The following is an 18144-nucleotide window of genomic DNA, read 5'->3' as shown; positions in this document are numbered from 1 at the left end:
ATCACAAATTCTCTAGATTTTTACAACGAATGTAAATTTATTATCAATTATGCTATTGAATTTGTAATAATTGTTACATTGCACATTGTTTGTTTTATCTAAATGTTTAATGTACGTGTTAGACGTAAAAGAAAATGTACTTTCATTTAGTGTGAAATCTAATAATGCAATTTCATATAGTTACATATATAGTTAAAACTTATCTATATATTCTTTTATTAATCTAATTAATTGTATGTGGAACAAGTGGCATGATAAGATTTTATTAATATCGAAATATGTTTTCCTTTAGAATCTAGGAACGTACTCTGATTGATCTAGAAGAAATAAATAAAACCACGTGAATCGAAATTTAAATCTTGATATATTATAAAATAGAAGTAGTAAAATCAGATATGTTCGCTGAAGATTAATCAAATTTTTTTATTACCGTTTAATGTATCATATTCAGTCTCATAATTAGAAGAGTTTCTATAATGATATAAATATCCCTGAAAATCATAATTCACCAACTACAAGCTGATACTTGAAGTTACTGCATACATGCATCATGTGACCATTTTGTTTACCTCGACTGACTCACTAGTCGAGTTCAGTGTAATCTTGCAGTATTATGTTTATGTATATGTGTTGATATATTGCTAAGATTTATTTATCTGTGTATAAAATAATTACTTCCATATATATTTTTAATAGGTTTTTTTCCATTTATGAAATGTTTTCTTTCTCATTTTATTGAATAATATTAAATAATTGAGACATCTACAAATTTAACTGTATTTAAGCTACATAATTTGTAATTGGTGATGTTATAAAATGTAACCAGTTTTAAAAATAAAGCGATTTTCAGAATTTTATATATAAAATTATGCATACAATGGATTCGTACATAATGCAGGTAATAATATATAATTTGCATTAATTAAAGGAAACATTTATTTTGAGGTTATATGCATGTTTACAGATCAGACGTGTGTGGTTGAATCAGGAGGGTAGACCCTTATCGGTAAATTATATATGCTTATATGAAAGTATAGATTTATGTACATACAAATTTTACATATAAACTTCATGTAATCTTTTTATTTAAGAATTTATTGTCTTTACGACATGATCATGTCTCAATTTCACAAATTGGATCTGAAACTGCAATAACAAAAGCAATGGAACATTTATCTGCTCCTCTTGATGACTTAGTACTTTACCACTTGAAGTAATTAATTATAATAAACATTGTTGTATTATTACTATTATTATTCTAAATGCCATTTAATCAAATATAATATTTGTGTCCTTAGAGCTATAGTAGCAATGAACAAAGATGATCCATTGTCTATGTATAATTACCAAAGTTCTGCAGTTCAATCTTTGACAAAGATTCTTCAAATGCAAAAAGAAGAAAATTGGATGTTACCTGTTATGAATACAATGTGTTTAGAGCTACGATTATTAGCAGTTTGTGTTGAAAATACAAAAACTAGCAAGAATATGAAGCCTGGTGAAATTTTAGAAAAATGTGCAGATTGTTTAATGGGGTGTTTCCGAGTGTGTGCTTGTGATAATCGTAGTTCGGAAGATGATACAAAAAGATGGGGAATGTTGACATTGGTTAATCAATTGTTAAAAATTTATTTTAGAATAAATAAATTACATCTGTGCAGACCTTTAATAAGGGCGATAGAATCATCCCCATATAAAGCACTTTTTACATTGGCTCAAAAAATAACTTATAAGTTCTTTGTGGGTCGTAAAGCAATGTTTGACAGTGATTATAAAGCTGGTAACTATTAAAATTTAATACTTATAATAAATTTGACATTTCAATCATTCTCAAAATAATCATTTTTCTCATTTTGTAGCTGATGAACATCTTACTTATGTCTTTGAACATTGTCATAAACGATCTTCAAAAAATAAACGATTAATTCTGACTTACCTGGTGCCAGTAAAAATGTTATTAGGATATATGCCTAAACACAGCTTATTAGAAAAATATAACTTAATGGAATTTGGAGAATTAATGGAAGCTGTTAAAAGGGGAAATTTACGCAATCTTGAAAAAGTGATGGAAAAACATGAATCATTTTTTATAGGAGCAGGAATATATTTGATTGTGGAAAAATTGAAGATAATAGCATATAGAAATTTATTTAAGAAAGTGTACTTAGTATTGAATATACATCAGATTCCCATTCAAGATTTACTCTCAGCTTTGGAAATGCAAGGAATTGACGATGTAGATATGGACGAAGTAGAGTGTATTGTTGCAAATTTAATATATGAAGGAAAAATTAAAGGTTACATATCTCATCAACATAAAAAATTAGTCATCTCTAAACAAAATCCTTTTCCAAGACTCTCAACTATACCCTAATTACGTTTAAATTACATGTACATTTTTGTAAAAAAATAAATTCGAATTTAATAAAATTGTCTTTTTATTTTAAATTTAATATTTTCATTAATTTTAATACAGTCAATGATAATATAATTTATAATTATAAGATTAATGAAAACATTTTTGTACATATACGCTTATCTAAAACTTGTACAAATCTAGAATGTAGATACTCAATTCAAGTCGTAAGTTTACATGGTACGCATACAGTCTAGTTTGCATGATTATTGGTTAATGAAAACAAGGTGAAATGTGAGAATATAAGACGGCAATCGAGCGCTACAAGCGGTAGAAGTGCTTCGTATTGTTGATAAATTTCATTTACTTTGTTTTGTTCGTCTGACTAATTTGACAGAAAAAGTATAATCATCGTTCTGTGTTTTGTTAGTGCATATCATCGACAATAAAAATTCTTCCACAAAATGTTAAGTAAAATAGTTAATATGACATACTATCGATTCATAGTCTGATTGGTTAAGACAGTGTTCAATGCAAGTATGGCCGCCCTGCCATCACCCACGCAGGTATATTATAATTTTTATAACTTTATCAGACTATAATATTCGATGTACTAGATCTATTGTTGACTAGATTTTTTAAAAAACTCCTCTTTCTTTCGTGCAGAACAGTACCATCTTTTGCTACACGTATTCTGAATACAATCGTTCTTGTATCGTCGATTACTTGAACTTCTTTGACAGTACAAATAATCTGCCGATAAATCTACAATAAATACATTATTTTCTTGATATATTTCTTGACGAACTTCTTAATAAAATTGTCACAATTAATATATCGTAAAAGATAGTAATGGGAAACTTTTATTCACATATTTATTGATGTTAGAATATTATACATTTCTGGCGATTAAAATTTATGTTATTTAATTATTTATGCATAGTGTTAAAATTAACGATTTATAATTTAATAAGAATATATACAATAAATTTGTTTTTATCCAGGTGGCTGGAAGCCATACTGCTATATATGAAGCTTATTATAATCAGGTATAGTTTTATGTATCTTCATAATTTCTTATATGTTTATAAATTTACACTTGATTATATTGTTACAAGAATAACAAGATTAATTATATTTAAAGGTGGACCCAAATGGATATGGACGAATTGGTGCGATGGAAGCTGCGAGATTTCTTAAGAAATCCCAGCTGAGTGATGTTGTATTAAGTAAGATATGGGATATGGCAGATCCACAATCTCGTGGATCATTAGACAAGTCTGGTCTTTTTGTTGCTCTAAAACTTTGTGCATTGGCCCAAGCAGGAAGAGACCTTAGTATGTCAAATTTAAATATAGAATTGCCACCTCCAAAAATGGTAAACTGTTATATTATTTAATACATAAAATAAATTATTTTACTTTCAATTGTTATTTATTTTTAGGGTGATATTCCTGTAATACCACAGAAAACTATAGTAAATACTGTACCAGTAATAACATCTGTTAGTAATGGAGATTGGTCTATTAAACCTTCAGAAAGAGCCAAATATGACCAACTTTTTGACAGCTTGCAACCTTCGAATGGATATATACCTGGGAATAAAGTGAAAGATGTTCTTATGGATAGTAAACTTCCTTTGGATACACTTGGAAAGATTTGGGATCTTGCAGATATGGATAAAGATGGTATGCTGGATAGACATGAATTTGTTGTTGTAAGTAAACTAGCTATATGGCATTCAAAATACTCAATAAATTAAGCTTTTTATCTCTATAATGTAATTTGTATTGTATGTATTATTTATTTAACACAGGCTGTGCATTTAGTGTATAAAGCTTTAGAGAAATATGCTATACCAAGTGTACTTCCACCAGAGTTAATGCCACCAGGAAAAAGGAAAGATTCTACAACACCAGTACCAAAATCTCCTGCACCAATGAGTGTAATTACAACAGTACCACCACCTATTCCACCTTTACCTAATGTACCTTCAGTAAAGAGTATGGCTGGTTTGGATACGATAAAGGTATCTTAATTGTAAAATTAAAATTATAAAATTCTAACTCTGATATAAAAACATAATATAAACGAATGTTCAGTGGGTAGTTTCATCTGAAGATCAAATAGCAGCAGACAAATTATTTTTGCAAGCTGATCTAGATATGGATGGGTATGTCTCAGGTATTGAAATCAAAGATGTCTTCCTTCAAAGTGGACTTCCACAGACTGTATTAGCTCATATATGGTACATATGTATCATGGTTATATTGTTTGTTAATTTTAATTAAAAGAAAAAATTCTTATTTATTTATACTTATTTATTTTTCAGGAGTCTTTGTGACACATGTCAAAGTGGGAAGTTAAATAAAGAACAATTTGCTTTAGCCATGTGGCTTATTAAACAAAAACTTAGAGGTGTTGAACCACCTGCAACTTTGAGTTCTGATATGATACCACCTTCTATGCGAAAACCATCCGAGTCTGTTGTGGTAAATATTCAAATAATTTCTTTTTCCTTAGTCATTTATGTTTCTTTTGAGATGTTATTGCTTTGTTTTAAATATGACAGTGCACAATACAGTCAATGTATTGTATAACGTTTACGACCGTGAAATGCTCTCCAAAACACAATCATAAATACAATAATTATTAACATTCCACCAACCATAATTACACTATAATTTGTTTGTAATTCTATTTCTCCAGTTACATTTAATTTTATTACACCAACGATTTCATTTCTTTGCCAACAACTATAAACAAGATAATTGTGAATTGTAATTGTAAATATTATTTAATTCAATTTGAAGCAATTACTATTTACCTATAGATTACTATTTACCTATAGATATTTGTATCTTGAAATTTTAATGATTTGAAAATTATATGCATTTGTGAATTAAAATAAATTCTTCCTTCAGATTGATCTTCAATAATAGATGGATTTAAAATTTTATCATCCACTTTCCAAGTAATTGGTATATTGATATTTAAATTTCTGAAAAGTTTGAAAAAAATGTGAACATAATTCTTTAATTTTTAATTTTTAATATGTTATTTTACCCTGGGCATATAAGAACTGCTCTTTTATCATATTTTTGATAAATCGTCGTACGTATAACTGGCGGTGATGGAGTGGGCATTCCTTGAACCATAGAATATATACCAGCACTGTTATTTGCACTTTCAAGCACATTTCCCTTCTTATCTCGTACTTCAAAGATTACATCTTGTGGACACTTTATCTACATGGCATTTGTTTAATTTAGTTGTATATATCAGATATTGAACATTACATGAAATATTTTCATTGCATAATATTTAATAATACCTTGCAATAGCGCACCATAATTTCTGTTTTTCTATCTTTAATATCCGAAATATTCAAAGCTTTTGGCAAATATTTATTTTTACAAGGTATTTTATTTCTAAATACACGTAAAACTATTTTGATTTTATCGTTCACACTTTTATCTATAATTTGATTTTGAATTGTAGTTTCCATTGTTTCATTTTGTTCGTTTTCTGTAGCTAAATATTATACATCATATTATACGTGATATTTTAAAATCTTAAAGCAAGTGATGCGTAGTACAGAAAGAAAGTATACTTTGTTGTTTATAACCTTGAAATTGTTTTTCTTTTATTTTATTTTCCTTGAGGACATTTTCACGTGAAGAAAGAGTACAGTATCCATACCGAACTTTTTTACCAACTGCATTACATTTGGAACAGAGAGACCATTTAGTCCATGTTGTATAAATATTTAAATTATATTCTGATATAACTTTCGGTGATATTGCATGGGGCATATTGGGTGCTGTGGCAGGATATACAGTTTTTACTCCTTTAAGATCGGTATCAATGGATATATAATAATATATTGATAATGTATCTCCATATTTACACCAGTATTGTCCAGCTTGTTCAGACTGTAAAGACTTCTACATTATTATGATAAAAGAGGTTTATTTATTAAATTATACCTTAATGTCATGTATTATTAATGATCTGTCTTCTGGTGAAATGAATACATTATCTGATTCATCTATAGGTTTATTTGTTTCATTACTAAAAGTATTATTGAAATACCATTCTATATCTTCACTAGTATATATCTCTATTGGAGAGATACATATTTGACATTTTAATCTAAAATTGATATAATCGTTTTATTAAAAAATAAGTAATAAAAATGTCATGAGTAACAAAAATGTTTTTATCACACTTGATTAATGTTCCTTTTAGAGCTTCAAACGCTATTGGATACATTATCTTTTCTGATCCAATTTTGTTATATGTCTTTTCTAAGCATTCATAATATTCCTGCCACAATTCTTTGTGTATCTTTCTAAGTGTTTCATTTGCTCTTGGATATTCATATTCATTAACATCAAGGAGAAGTTCACTCTCTTCATATAAAATAAAAGACCATTACATTTTTGCTAAAAGATGGCAAAAATTATTACCTTTTTGTTTATTCAATTTTTTATTTATTTTTTTACGAAGCTCATCGTATTTTTTCCATAAATTCATTCCTATTATAAAATTAGACATTATATTTAGTAAATAATAAACATTTAATAGTAATCTTAACAGCATATCTGTTTAATTTATATTTTTTATGGAACTTGACATATGATTTTCAATTTTTTATTTATTTGAAATTCATTTCTTTACACTAAAATCAAGAAATATGTCAAAAGGAGGTAAATACAATTTAAATGCATTGGCAATATGTTCATTATGTAAAAAGAAAAATCATTCGAATATGGCAGATTGTATAAAAGTTGCACCTCTTATAATAAATAATATTTCACCAATAGTTGCCTTCGAAAGACAAAAAGCAAAAAATGTTATATTTGCAAAACAACTACGAACGGAAGCAAGAAAAGCAAAATTACAATCTCTATGTGGTACCGATGATCCTGAAAAAATCAAGCCTAAAACTCGTCGCAAATATATAGAAGAATTCGTAATGAACACACTAAATGATAATACTTTTATACCAATATAAACTAATTTAATATTGAATGTATAATTCATTGGAAAACTTCAGAAAATGATTTCTTTAATGAATAATAGCAAGAAAAAGTTAACTTTCTGTAATAATTGTGTTGAGTTTAAATTATTCAGTAGTTTTCTATAAACGATGTAGCATTTTAATTATTGTAAATGATTATATCAATAAAAGATATTTTAAAATTGTTTAAAATTATTTAAAATGTTTAGTTTTTAAACATTTGAAATTGTACAAATGTAAATATTTTCGAATTTTAGATGATATTTAAATTTCGATTTAATGTATATTAATTTTTATATTCCTATCATTTATAAAATATTTGTCATTGCATATATAAATCATCATTTTTCACAGAATTCATTTGTATTTTTCGTTTTATTTTCAATACAATATTTTAATTTTTAGGAGAACAATAATGTTTCTGGTTATTCAAATCCAGAATTGGACATGATAAGTAAAGATATAGCAGAACTTGTAAAAGAAAGGCAAAGTATGGAACAAGATATAGCACAAAAGGAAGCTGATATCAAGATAAAAAATGGTGAAATTAAAAGTTTGCAGAGTGAACTGGATACACTTGCTGCTACATTAAAGCAATTAGAAAATCAGAAAGGTGAAGCACAAAAGCGATTGAATGATTTAAAAGCTCAGGTAAATAAAATTTTAGTTTAATATGTTTAGATGATCTGCTTGTTGAATGTACAGCTTTGCTTTCACATGATATTAGAAATGGATTTGTGAATTGTACATAATGCTTTTATTAAGATGTGTAAATAATTAAGTGTACTATAATTTTTGTGACATAGAAATTATTATTTGATATAAATTAAGGTTTAATAATATAATTTAACAATGCATATTATTACATTATCATACATCTTAAAATAGTAAAGGATTGGAAAGAGGTACGATGAAATGTAATATAATAAGTGAAATGTATTTAATGTATTATTTTAGTGACTTTTATATTTTATGATATAAGTTATGAGCAATATTTCAAGTTATTATATTTAATATTATATAATTATTTTTTCATATATATATTAATTAATTTATTTATGATTTTTTAAGTTATTTCTTTTTATTTAAATATAATTTATATTTCATATTAAAAAATATATATCAACTTATTTGCTATTTTATTTTATAATATGTTTAGTTCTTTCATTATGATTTAGTTTTATTATGTTTGGCTTATAGAAAACAGAAGTAGATAAAGATTTGAGTGAGATCGAGCAGAAGATACGTGAAGAACAAAAAAAGGTATATCAAAAATTTCTACTTTTAATAAAGGGCAGGTACGATTGCGGTATACAGATTTTATTTCTCACTTCTACAACATAGTAATTACAATTCGTTAGCATCTCTAACTTCATTGAATACTATAATACTATTACATTACAACAATTTTTTATAATAGTAATAATAAAATTACGAAAATTTAAGATAAATGTTTTATGACTTCATTTCACATATTAATTATGTGCAGAAAATAATTACATGGAACTTTATCTAAATCCATATAACAGTATGTAAAAAATATAAATATATAAACTAATTATGTAATATATATCTATATATATTTATTTATTTATTTATTATATTATGGAAAAGGCTTTATTTGTTTTTGTTACATTTGCATAGTGCTAGTGCTTTGCTGCATTGCATGATAAACTAGTAGCATAGATTGCAACCAAAAAGATTATACTTGCTTATAACTTCGTTTGAGACTCCAGTCTAGTAAAAATTACAAAAATTATGTTTTAATTTTATATTTTATGTAAATCTATGTATTAAATTTCATTTTACCTAGAATTGATAAAAATACAATTATTTAATTCAGATTTGAGTCTTAAATTTGTATAATTGTATATAATACTTTCTCACATTCAAAATCAATATTTACAAATAATTAAATTTATAATATAAATATAATATTATATGTTGTATATTAATAATATGTGATTAATATATTTATTAAGATAATAAATTTTATTAAGTTACATATTTAAATACACATATACAATCCATAAGTTATATATACGTCTGTGTTTCTGTATAAATATAATTAACATATTATAGAAATATGCTTTCAAATTTAGTTCATAATAAATTAATTGTTGTGTGTATTGTAACAACAGGTTGATAAATTGCGTCAACAAGCAGAAGAGCAGGAATCAGTATTGCGTGCTCAAGAAGAAGAATTGAATTTTAAACGACAAGAATTAGAAGGCTTGAAACAAGAAGAACAGCAATTAGAACAGCAACAAAATAAAAGCAGGGACCAATTAAATGAACTCACGAAAAATTTGCAGGACACTCAATTGCAAATTTGTCAAGCGAAAGCAAAGATCACTCACTTACAAGAACAACAACGGCAAATGAGTGATGCAATTGCGCTCTATGATTCTGCACTTGCAGCTGGGGATGCCACTCTTGTACCTGATACTAGTCTGCAATTTAATCCCGAAATTGAAAATTTAGAGTATGTATTTAATACACATTTCCTAATTATTTTTATAACAGTGTTAATTCATTATTCCTACGTAAAATTCACAATAGATATGAAAAAACAACTGAAGAAGATAAGAACAAGAAAAACATTTCATTCACTAATGCAAATGGAACGACATTGGACGGGTTTGAACAAGATCCTTTTGCAGAAGCATTTAATAATGCATCAACACCAGACCCATTTGGAAGTGCATTTTCATCTCCAAGTACTACTGTAAGATCTTTTTATAAAAAAATTATCCGTGTTATTTGTATAATTTCTAATTTAATATTTACGATTACGGGGAGGAGGGGGGGGTGGAGGTGGAGGAGGAGGAGGAGGAGGAGGAGGAGGAGGAGGAGAAGGAGGAGGAGGAGGAGGATTCACATCTGACCCATTTAGCGCATTTGATGAGAGCAATGCTGTAAAACAAGATCCATTTGATCCATTTGGAGATGGAAAAAGAACTGATACTAAAATCACTGCTGCAACAGCAGTAAGTTATCACAGGAATAATAAATAAAATAACTATTATTTGATTTATTTATTAATTCTTTTTTTCTTCATTTTCTTTTTTTAGGCGACAAAAGATCCATTTGGAGATGATCCGTTTGCAAATCTTCATGCACCACCTCGTCCAGAAAGTCCTAGTCCTGCTCTTCCTCCTAAAAAAGCGAAACAACCACCACCACGACCAGCACCTCCACGACCGGCTCAAGGACCTACTGGTCCTCTACGAGCAGCACCAGCACCGCCTACACCTTCTCCTACACCTGATCCATTTGCAAATGCTTTTTCTGCTCAACAGGGAATTATGGACAACAATAATAGCAATAATTTTAATACGTCTACTGGATTTGCAGATTTTAGTAATTTTGATTCCAAGGTATGTATTTTCATGTTTTGAAGTATGGTACAATATCGTTGAAAATTATGCTCTTATTTTATTAGTTTTATTAGTAGAAGAATCATTCTTTTATCACTTTAGATTGTAATAACCAATTTCCCTTTTTTTTTTTTTTTGTTTAAGTGTTCCTATATGTCGTCCTGGGCATATCCTCTCCTTCCTCAATTTTATCAATGTTTAGTATGTTATATATTGTTATTTTATGTTTTAAATACAGCTATTTTTAACAAAAAATGAAATATATTGATATGACTTACATAAGTAAAATATTATTTAAGCAGTGATGTAATTTTCAGTTCGGATTTCTAAAATGCAAGATACTTAATATCACAACATAATGCGTCATTTCAATATATTATAATTTTGTAAAATACATTTATATCAAAAAAAAGATTAATTATATTTTTTGTTTTATATTTAGGTAGAAGCTGCACAATTTTCAGTTTATTCATTGATCTGACTCCTGGAGCATGCTGTCTACAAATTAATTCATTTGTTCTCTTTGTTCCAGTATTATATTTTCATTTTATACTATTGCATGGCAATTTTTTAATTATTCATATTTAAATAAAATATTCGAGTTGATTCGACTATTTGAATATCTATAGAATCTTTTAAAACATGTTTATTTATTTGCGAATTATTTAAAAAGCATCTATCATTTTATTTGTATTTATCATTTGTTGTTCTTTTTTTTTTGTTTTTTCGTTTGAAATCTATTACAAGTTGATAAACTTTCACTGTTAACGTTTTATATTATAACGAAATTGAAGCGAATTAACTCGAATATTTTGATTCGCTTGCAATTCAATGTATTCTAGTACTCAACAGCAGCCATGTATGGTCCAGCAGTCTGACGATAACCAGCGGTTTTTGCGCTATTCTTTCTACCTTTTCAGTAAACGAAAATTGACCACTGAAAAAAACCTGCTTCAGCCGGAACCAACAGTGAATCGAACGGCACCACCCAGACCAACCAGCAGAACGCATACAGTATCAACGGTAACTCCAAAGCTGCCCGACTTTACGGAAGATCCCTTCAGAGACTATCGTTATGAAGATCCCTTTAACATACCGGATCCTTTCGCCGATGATGCAGAAGATCATAATGCGAATAAGAGTGAAACAACGGCTGGCAATATGGATCCATTTAGTTACGGGACAAGCTCGGTACTATCACGTAAAAATTCATTCACGAAAAGCTTCGACACTGATTTCTCAAATACTTTTTCTTTGACTAAAAACAAAGTTGAGAAGGACAATGCTAAATTCGATGCTGATTTTGTAAAAGCATTCTCCGACGACAACAGAAATATAAAAACCATCGACACCGATGCGTTTTCGAACATCAAGATAAAAACGACCGATATAGATGAAGCATTTTCCACTAAAACTGAAAAGTCTGCCAGGAGACACGGACAAGATTTAGCACACAATAGATCTAAAACTAGTTTTAACGATAAAAAATCGAAAAGTGAGATGGGCAGAATTTGGAACGGCAATAACACACCTCTCTCGTTAAGCGAGGAGGAACAATTTGTTTGGGCATCTCAACAAAGTTTAAAGACCGAGGAGGAAAGGCGTAGACGTAAACAGCAAGAAGAGGCGGAATTAGCTTTAGCCCTTGAACTAAGTAAGCAAGAAAAATCCGGGAAATTATAAACTTTATGTCGGTAAAAAAAGCACCTTTTGTTTGATTTATTTGATTGAATTGAAACATATATATATATATACATATATACATATATTTTCGGGCACAACGACTTTACGAACCTTAATAACGAAATCAGAACTGAAGGATATATGATATGTTAATTTATTATTAATAACTATGAGATCTGTGCTAATGAAGGCTATGAAAGATAACCGCGTAAAACTGTAATGCTTATTTTTAATACTATTTAGCATATCATGATCGCTGACACGAAAACAAAATGATATTTAGAAAAAGAAAAAAAGAGACAGAAATTGAATCAAGCATACGCGTATCTAACAATTTGTAGAAGCATATTAATTATGCAATGTCAAGAAACATTTCACCGTATATGGACTTAATTTTGGAAAAGATCTTTTTGGTTTTCATTTGACACAGGATACATTTGACTATTCAGCTACATAGTTACAACCAAACCTATCGATGCATTGAATACTATCTGAATATATATATATATATAAAAAAAAAAATTACGTTAAATCGCGCGCTCTTTTCGATACTCTGGTTTATCACAGAGAAATCGATTTTGTAAAAAAAAAAAAAAAGTAAAAGGGATGGAAGAAAGATTAATCATTGCCTTGCAATATCGAATTCTAAGATAATGACACTTACTTATATACTCGTAGTTGGTTGTACACTATCGCTAATGTTAAATTAGCATGTATAAAAGCAAAATATAATGGCAGATTATTGGATTGACAATAAAAAAAATGTTATGTACACGTATTCCGTGAGTTCAAAGTGGGGAATAGTAATATAAATGATTATCAACATTTGAATAGATAAAAGATCCTCAACATCGTTATATGAAGTACACTTTAATATATATATATATATATATATATATATATATATATATATATACATACATATATATATACATACATATATATATATATATATATAAGATATACATCTGTACATTTGCGAAAAGCAGTGGAGTGTAACGTTTCTGTTTGTTTGATCTGCACTATAAACGATGTCTTATGCATGATGCTCTAACTCTTTGCCAATGCATATTTACCAGAAGGCATTGAGCAAGCGACATAAAAGAGAAAACATTCTGGCTATATAAACGTTGATAGAAATACACAAGGCATATGATATACAACAATTATTAAAAAGGAAATTACCATACGTTAGTCTTTTTCCAATATGTTGTTATTGCGTGTAAGAAAGATCAGTTACTGATTAACATGTTGCCTTTCTTTAAATAATCATAAAATAGAAACCAAGTTAAAATTTCTGGTTTTGTTCAATAGAATCTGGATTTAGTGAACAAATGATGATGAATAAAGGGTACGAATAGCAAAGAATGGTATTTATTATGTTGTAGTAGCGTAAATGAACCGTTCCAATAATGTTTGTGAGAATGCCGTCTGATTCAGCCTTCGGTCTTAGTACGTCCCAAAGAAACAAGGTGTTCAGATAAAGCGTAGGTCCGTGTTTGCCTCCGAATAATCTTGCACAGCATGAAATCATTCGAATCAAACACAAAGGGCTGCGTCTATCTTTACTTTTACTATTATAATCATATAACTTTACAACGACAACGTATTACGCATGCTGTATATATTTCTATCTGTATTATTTCATGGTAGTTATTATAATTATAACATTGTTACATCGCTATTACAATTACTATTATTATCATTATTATTATTATTATTATTATCATTATTATTATCATTATTATTATTATTATTATTATTATTACACTGATAGTGTAATAACTATGTCATAGAAAACGCCAGGCGCTGTCAATATATCATTTACCAGTGAACAAACAGTGAAAGAAGTAAATGACTGTAAAATCGTATTATATTATGTGTTATTCATGAATACGGTATATTATTGTGTAATCGAGATTTTTGCTGTTTGGATGCTTCGAGAGTATGCATACATATATTACACGGTGGCGAATAAGTAGCAACTCGCGGGAATTGAAGACGTGTGTGCCAGAACGAATATTAACCAAATGACCTAATGTCACGCTTAATTCAAATAATTTAGAAGGCCTCGTCCAAAGAGTCGAATTAATCTTCGGTTGATATCAACTATAATTTTATTAGCGAGTGGTACGTTGTTTCATGAAATTTCATTATATACTTCTCTCCGTTATCGAGCGTTTACTTCTGCGTATTTTACAAATTGATATTAGTCTTTTCTTGCTGTTGTAATTGAATGGTTACATTTCTTGTACGTTAATTTATGATTCTTTATTTAAAGAAAAAAAAAAAAAAAAAAAAAAAATCACAATCGTTCAAAAATGTTCCATTTTTTTCCACAAGTGACTGCTATTCTTTCTGTAAATTTTGTGTGTAAACTGCGTAGTCTTTAGATTCCTAGAAAATATTTATTTGATAATTACTGACGGAAGGAAATTAGAAAACAGTGGAAAGAAATAAAATTCAATGAATTTTATACTTTCTTCATGGATGTATTTAACGCATTCTGTTCCGTATATCACACACATGATGAAATATAATACTAGGAAGGAAAGATGAATACATGAAATATACATGAAACAAGTCGAAGTATATAAGCAAGCACTACTGGATAGCGTGTTTAGAATGTGCATTAGGGAATGCGACTGCGACATATTTAGACTATGTATAAATAGAAAACGCTTTATTCCATTTTATTTTTGTTAATACTTAAGGGACGATGAACATGCACAAGTTGCACTGATTTATAACGCTTGTTTTTCAATCACTTCATTTCAGTCGCTTAAACTTGTACACAAGTGTGAAAAAAATTTCGAAACTTTCCTCCTTTCGGTAAATTTGGAAGAGAACTTAAAAAAAACAAAATCCATTTTACGTCCTATTACGCGACTAAGTTGCAATTTGTTGTACAATGATATTATACTTAGGTGATTGTCGAAATTGCTTAACGAAATTAAACGAACGAAGTCGTCCATTAAGTTCTAACAGTGAAGTTACGTTAGAGTAATGCAACCAAGATGGAATCATTAATATCGTTATTGATAAGAGTCGTTGATAAAATCGTTGTTACAGGTGTGCAAAATTGTATCACAGCTACACTTTTCGTTCAGGCTTACGTTTATTGCGCTGATTTATTCGAGGCAACAGAGCACCATTCATGGAACGTTGACACGAATATATGACTATAAATTCATTCGTCAGTACCATCGTACTCCTCGACGTTGTTTCAATATTCTCGACGGTATCCTTCGTCTCAAACGTAGTCGAAACGATCGGCGACAAATATAAATTATTGTATCACGTATCATTAAACACAATATTACTCTGTATAATTTTATTATTTCAGTACTTCAATACATTGTGTCACCTCGTCTTTTTTTCTCTTCTTCGTAAAAAGGAATTTCACTTGCCAAAAACACGCTTCTGACCTGAAAATTCGACGTCGAGAATGTGAGATAACACCGCGAAGAGTGTCACCCAGGCATACCTGACTAAAGAATACGATATATATAATATAATCCATATCGAAATTGTTACAATTCACGTGCAAGTAACACGAGTTTTTCGAATAATATGTGATAAAGCTGTGTATGTAAATGTACTTGGACTATGTATAATTAACTATTCAAGTTATTAATCCCCCAACTGGTGCGCGGTAACGGAATTCGACTTATATACGTACTTTGTACTGTGCACAAAGAACACTGGTTTATATATAATATATATAATCATACACTTAGCAATTCGAGAAACATAATGATAACAATACGTGAGAAAGAGAGAGAGAGAAAGAGAGAGAGAGAGAGAGAGAGTAGCGATGCTTTGTTAATTTTATGCTCGCGACTCTACCTCCCACTGAAAGAATATACCGCGTAAATCATCCTGTTCTTTGTGTGTAATCAGCAACAAAACATTTAACGTCAACGTCACACGTTACATTCATTATATAAATACACATAAATGTACGTATTTTCGGTAAACAAATTTCCTCCTCCCCCCCCAGAGAGACTGAACAATCGTAGATCGCCCATCGAAAGACGACGGGCAGTTCGTGTAGGAAAGATGATCATTCACGCGCGACTTTTGTATCTTCGAGGACAAGATTCTCGTGTTTTTTTTAGGTGTTGCCTCCGCTAGCTATACATCGCAGTTAGAATAATCTCGTCTACGTTGTCTTTTCGAGTCCCGAGACGCGACAAAGAAAAAGTGTAAAAAGCTTGGGAGAACGTTGCACGGTCGATCCGTTCAGAAGAAACGAAGGCCGCGTTTCGCTTTCGACGAACACATTTTCATTTCAAAGCTCGCCGGTGAAATCTTCAACGTTCACGGATTGCGATTGAAACGTATCCTCCCGTTCCCATTCCTTCCCAATGAAACTGGGCGAACTGCGAAGTTTCTCGAGAGTGTGTCTGTCCGTAGATAAAAATGAGATTCGATATGCGTGATCGCGTAGGAGCTACCGAGATTTGTTTGCCGTTTCGCTTCGAACATCGAACACCGAAGAACGATGTCGCAACACGAATCTGTACACGTATGTAGGTAAAAAAATGACACGCCGAGATCGTACCCTCGAGTTTTTCATGTGTATATCACGAAGATAGAGGATGTTGAACTATTGTATTATCAATACTACTTTTATTGCTATCCACTGCGTATCCCAACTGTCTTGAAAATCTGAAAGCGCGGCGATGTTGTTGTGTGAAACAATACTCTTCGAGAAGGAAACTGAAAAAAAGAAACGAAGAATATTCTTTCTTACACAACGAACGCGACGAAAAAATCGTAAGTTCTTCTTGTTGAAATTATTCGTTGATGAGTTGCAAGTTGCGTGAGGTGTTATGTTCCTTTTCCGTTTGATTATGTCGTAGCCGACTTGAAATAATTTCAGCGAGGCATGCTCCATACCGTACGAGATGACGATCGTTCATAAGCATAACCGAGAAAAGGCGTTCGTTTTAAAGTGAAGGCGTTCGATGTCAAACGGAAACTTTAAACGAAAGAAAATAAGAAACAGTATATTTCGTTACGGTGGTATCACGGCAATTAGAATGATCGAACGATGTTGAGGATATTCATCAAAATGTTACATTTCTTACGGTATTGATCATGTTAAGTAACCTTTGCTCAACGTCTAACTATCACGTATCAAGATATCTATTTCTATTTCGTAAAAATGTGTCGAACGATGTATATGATTTACTGATTTCTGTGCTGTAACGTTGGAAACTCAATTAGAGAGATCTGATCGCTCGAGATGCACGCTGTTGTACGCTCTAAATATTCCTGAACGCTTGCTATTTAGCTGGTAACGAAAATAATCTGCAAACGCATATGCGACTGCTAATTTATTATCAACACTCGCGTTAGACATCGTTCACGCTCGGCGTGATTTGTCGAGTGAACTAGTTATTGGCGATCTCTCATCGAGCCATTGCGAGCGTGAATATTTCACGAGCACCGTGGTAACTGCATTTCGACAATTGTATCAAGGAAATTTGTTGAAACACAGGGAAACGTTTTGACGTTTGTTCATCGTCGTTAATTTCGAAAGTTTGTTTCGCATTGTTATCGATCTTCGCTCGTTCATAATACGTTGCTTCTATATTTTCGCAAATATCGAAGAACCTCGATAGTGCTGTTAATTGCAATCACGTACGTGGAACTGAACAAAATAATACTCAAATACTTCACATTAACAT

At 29.9% G+C, this 18144-nt stretch overlaps 2 protein-coding genes across 2 annotated transcripts; both read left to right on the top strand.

The window, feature by feature from the left end:
- Positions 1-468: 468 nt before the first annotated feature.
- LOC122535648 (PCI domain-containing protein 2) lies at positions 469-2430 on the top strand. Its single transcript, XM_043667359.1, has 5 exons — positions 469-898; positions 965-1006; positions 1092-1213; positions 1299-1780; positions 1860-2430. Exons 1-5 carry the CDS (start codon positions 869-871, stop codon positions 2372-2374), a joined length of 1191 nt encoding a protein of 396 aa, XP_043523294.1. The 5' UTR covers positions 469-868; the 3' UTR covers positions 2375-2430.
- Positions 2431-2604: 174 nt separating this feature from the next.
- On the top strand, positions 2605-13103 carry LOC122535645 (epidermal growth factor receptor substrate 15-like 1). Its single transcript, XM_043667350.1, has 14 exons — positions 2605-2922; positions 3361-3405; positions 3501-3734; positions 3801-4073; positions 4173-4385; positions 4459-4604; positions 4689-4848; positions 7788-8033; positions 8583-8645; positions 9524-9867; positions 9945-10111; positions 10233-10372; positions 10457-10762; positions 11720-13103. The coding sequence occupies exons 1-14, from the start codon at positions 2896-2898 to the stop codon at positions 12443-12445; spliced, it is 3090 nt and encodes a 1029-aa protein (XP_043523285.1). The 5' UTR covers positions 2605-2895; the 3' UTR covers positions 12446-13103.
- Positions 13104-18144: the final 5041 nt, after the last annotated feature.

Source organism: Frieseomelitta varia, unplaced genomic scaffold (assembly GCF_011392965.1).
Source record: "Frieseomelitta varia isolate USP_RPSP 00005682 unplaced genomic scaffold, Fvar_1.2 scaffold_751, whole genome shotgun sequence".
Classification (NCBI taxonomy): domain Eukaryota; kingdom Metazoa; phylum Arthropoda; class Insecta; order Hymenoptera; family Apidae; genus Frieseomelitta; species Frieseomelitta varia.
This window is presented reverse-complemented; position numbering and strand designations above follow the sequence as displayed.

Excerpts from the sequence above, each read along its gene's own strand:
- LOC122535648 (XM_043667359.1), top strand. The coding sequence starts at position 869 with ATGCATACAATGGATTCGTACATAATGCAG. Across the intron at positions 1,007-1,091 it reads AGGAGGGTAGACCCTTATCG|AATTTATTGTCTTTACGACA; the intron begins GTAAATTATATA and ends TTTTTATTTAAG. Across the intron at positions 1,781-1,859 it reads TGACAGTGATTATAAAGCTG|CTGATGAACATCTTACTTAT; the intron begins GTAACTATTAAA and ends CTCATTTTGTAG.
- LOC122535645 (XM_043667350.1), top strand. The coding sequence starts at position 2,896 with ATGGCCGCCCTGCCATCACCCACGCAG. Across the intron at positions 4,386-4,458 it reads CTGGTTTGGATACGATAAAG|TGGGTAGTTTCATCTGAAGA; the intron begins GTATCTTAATTG and ends ACGAATGTTCAG. Across the intron at positions 10,112-10,232 it reads TTCATCTCCAAGTACTACTG|GAGGAGAAGGAGGAGGAGGA; the intron begins TAAGATCTTTTT and ends GAGGAGGAGGAG.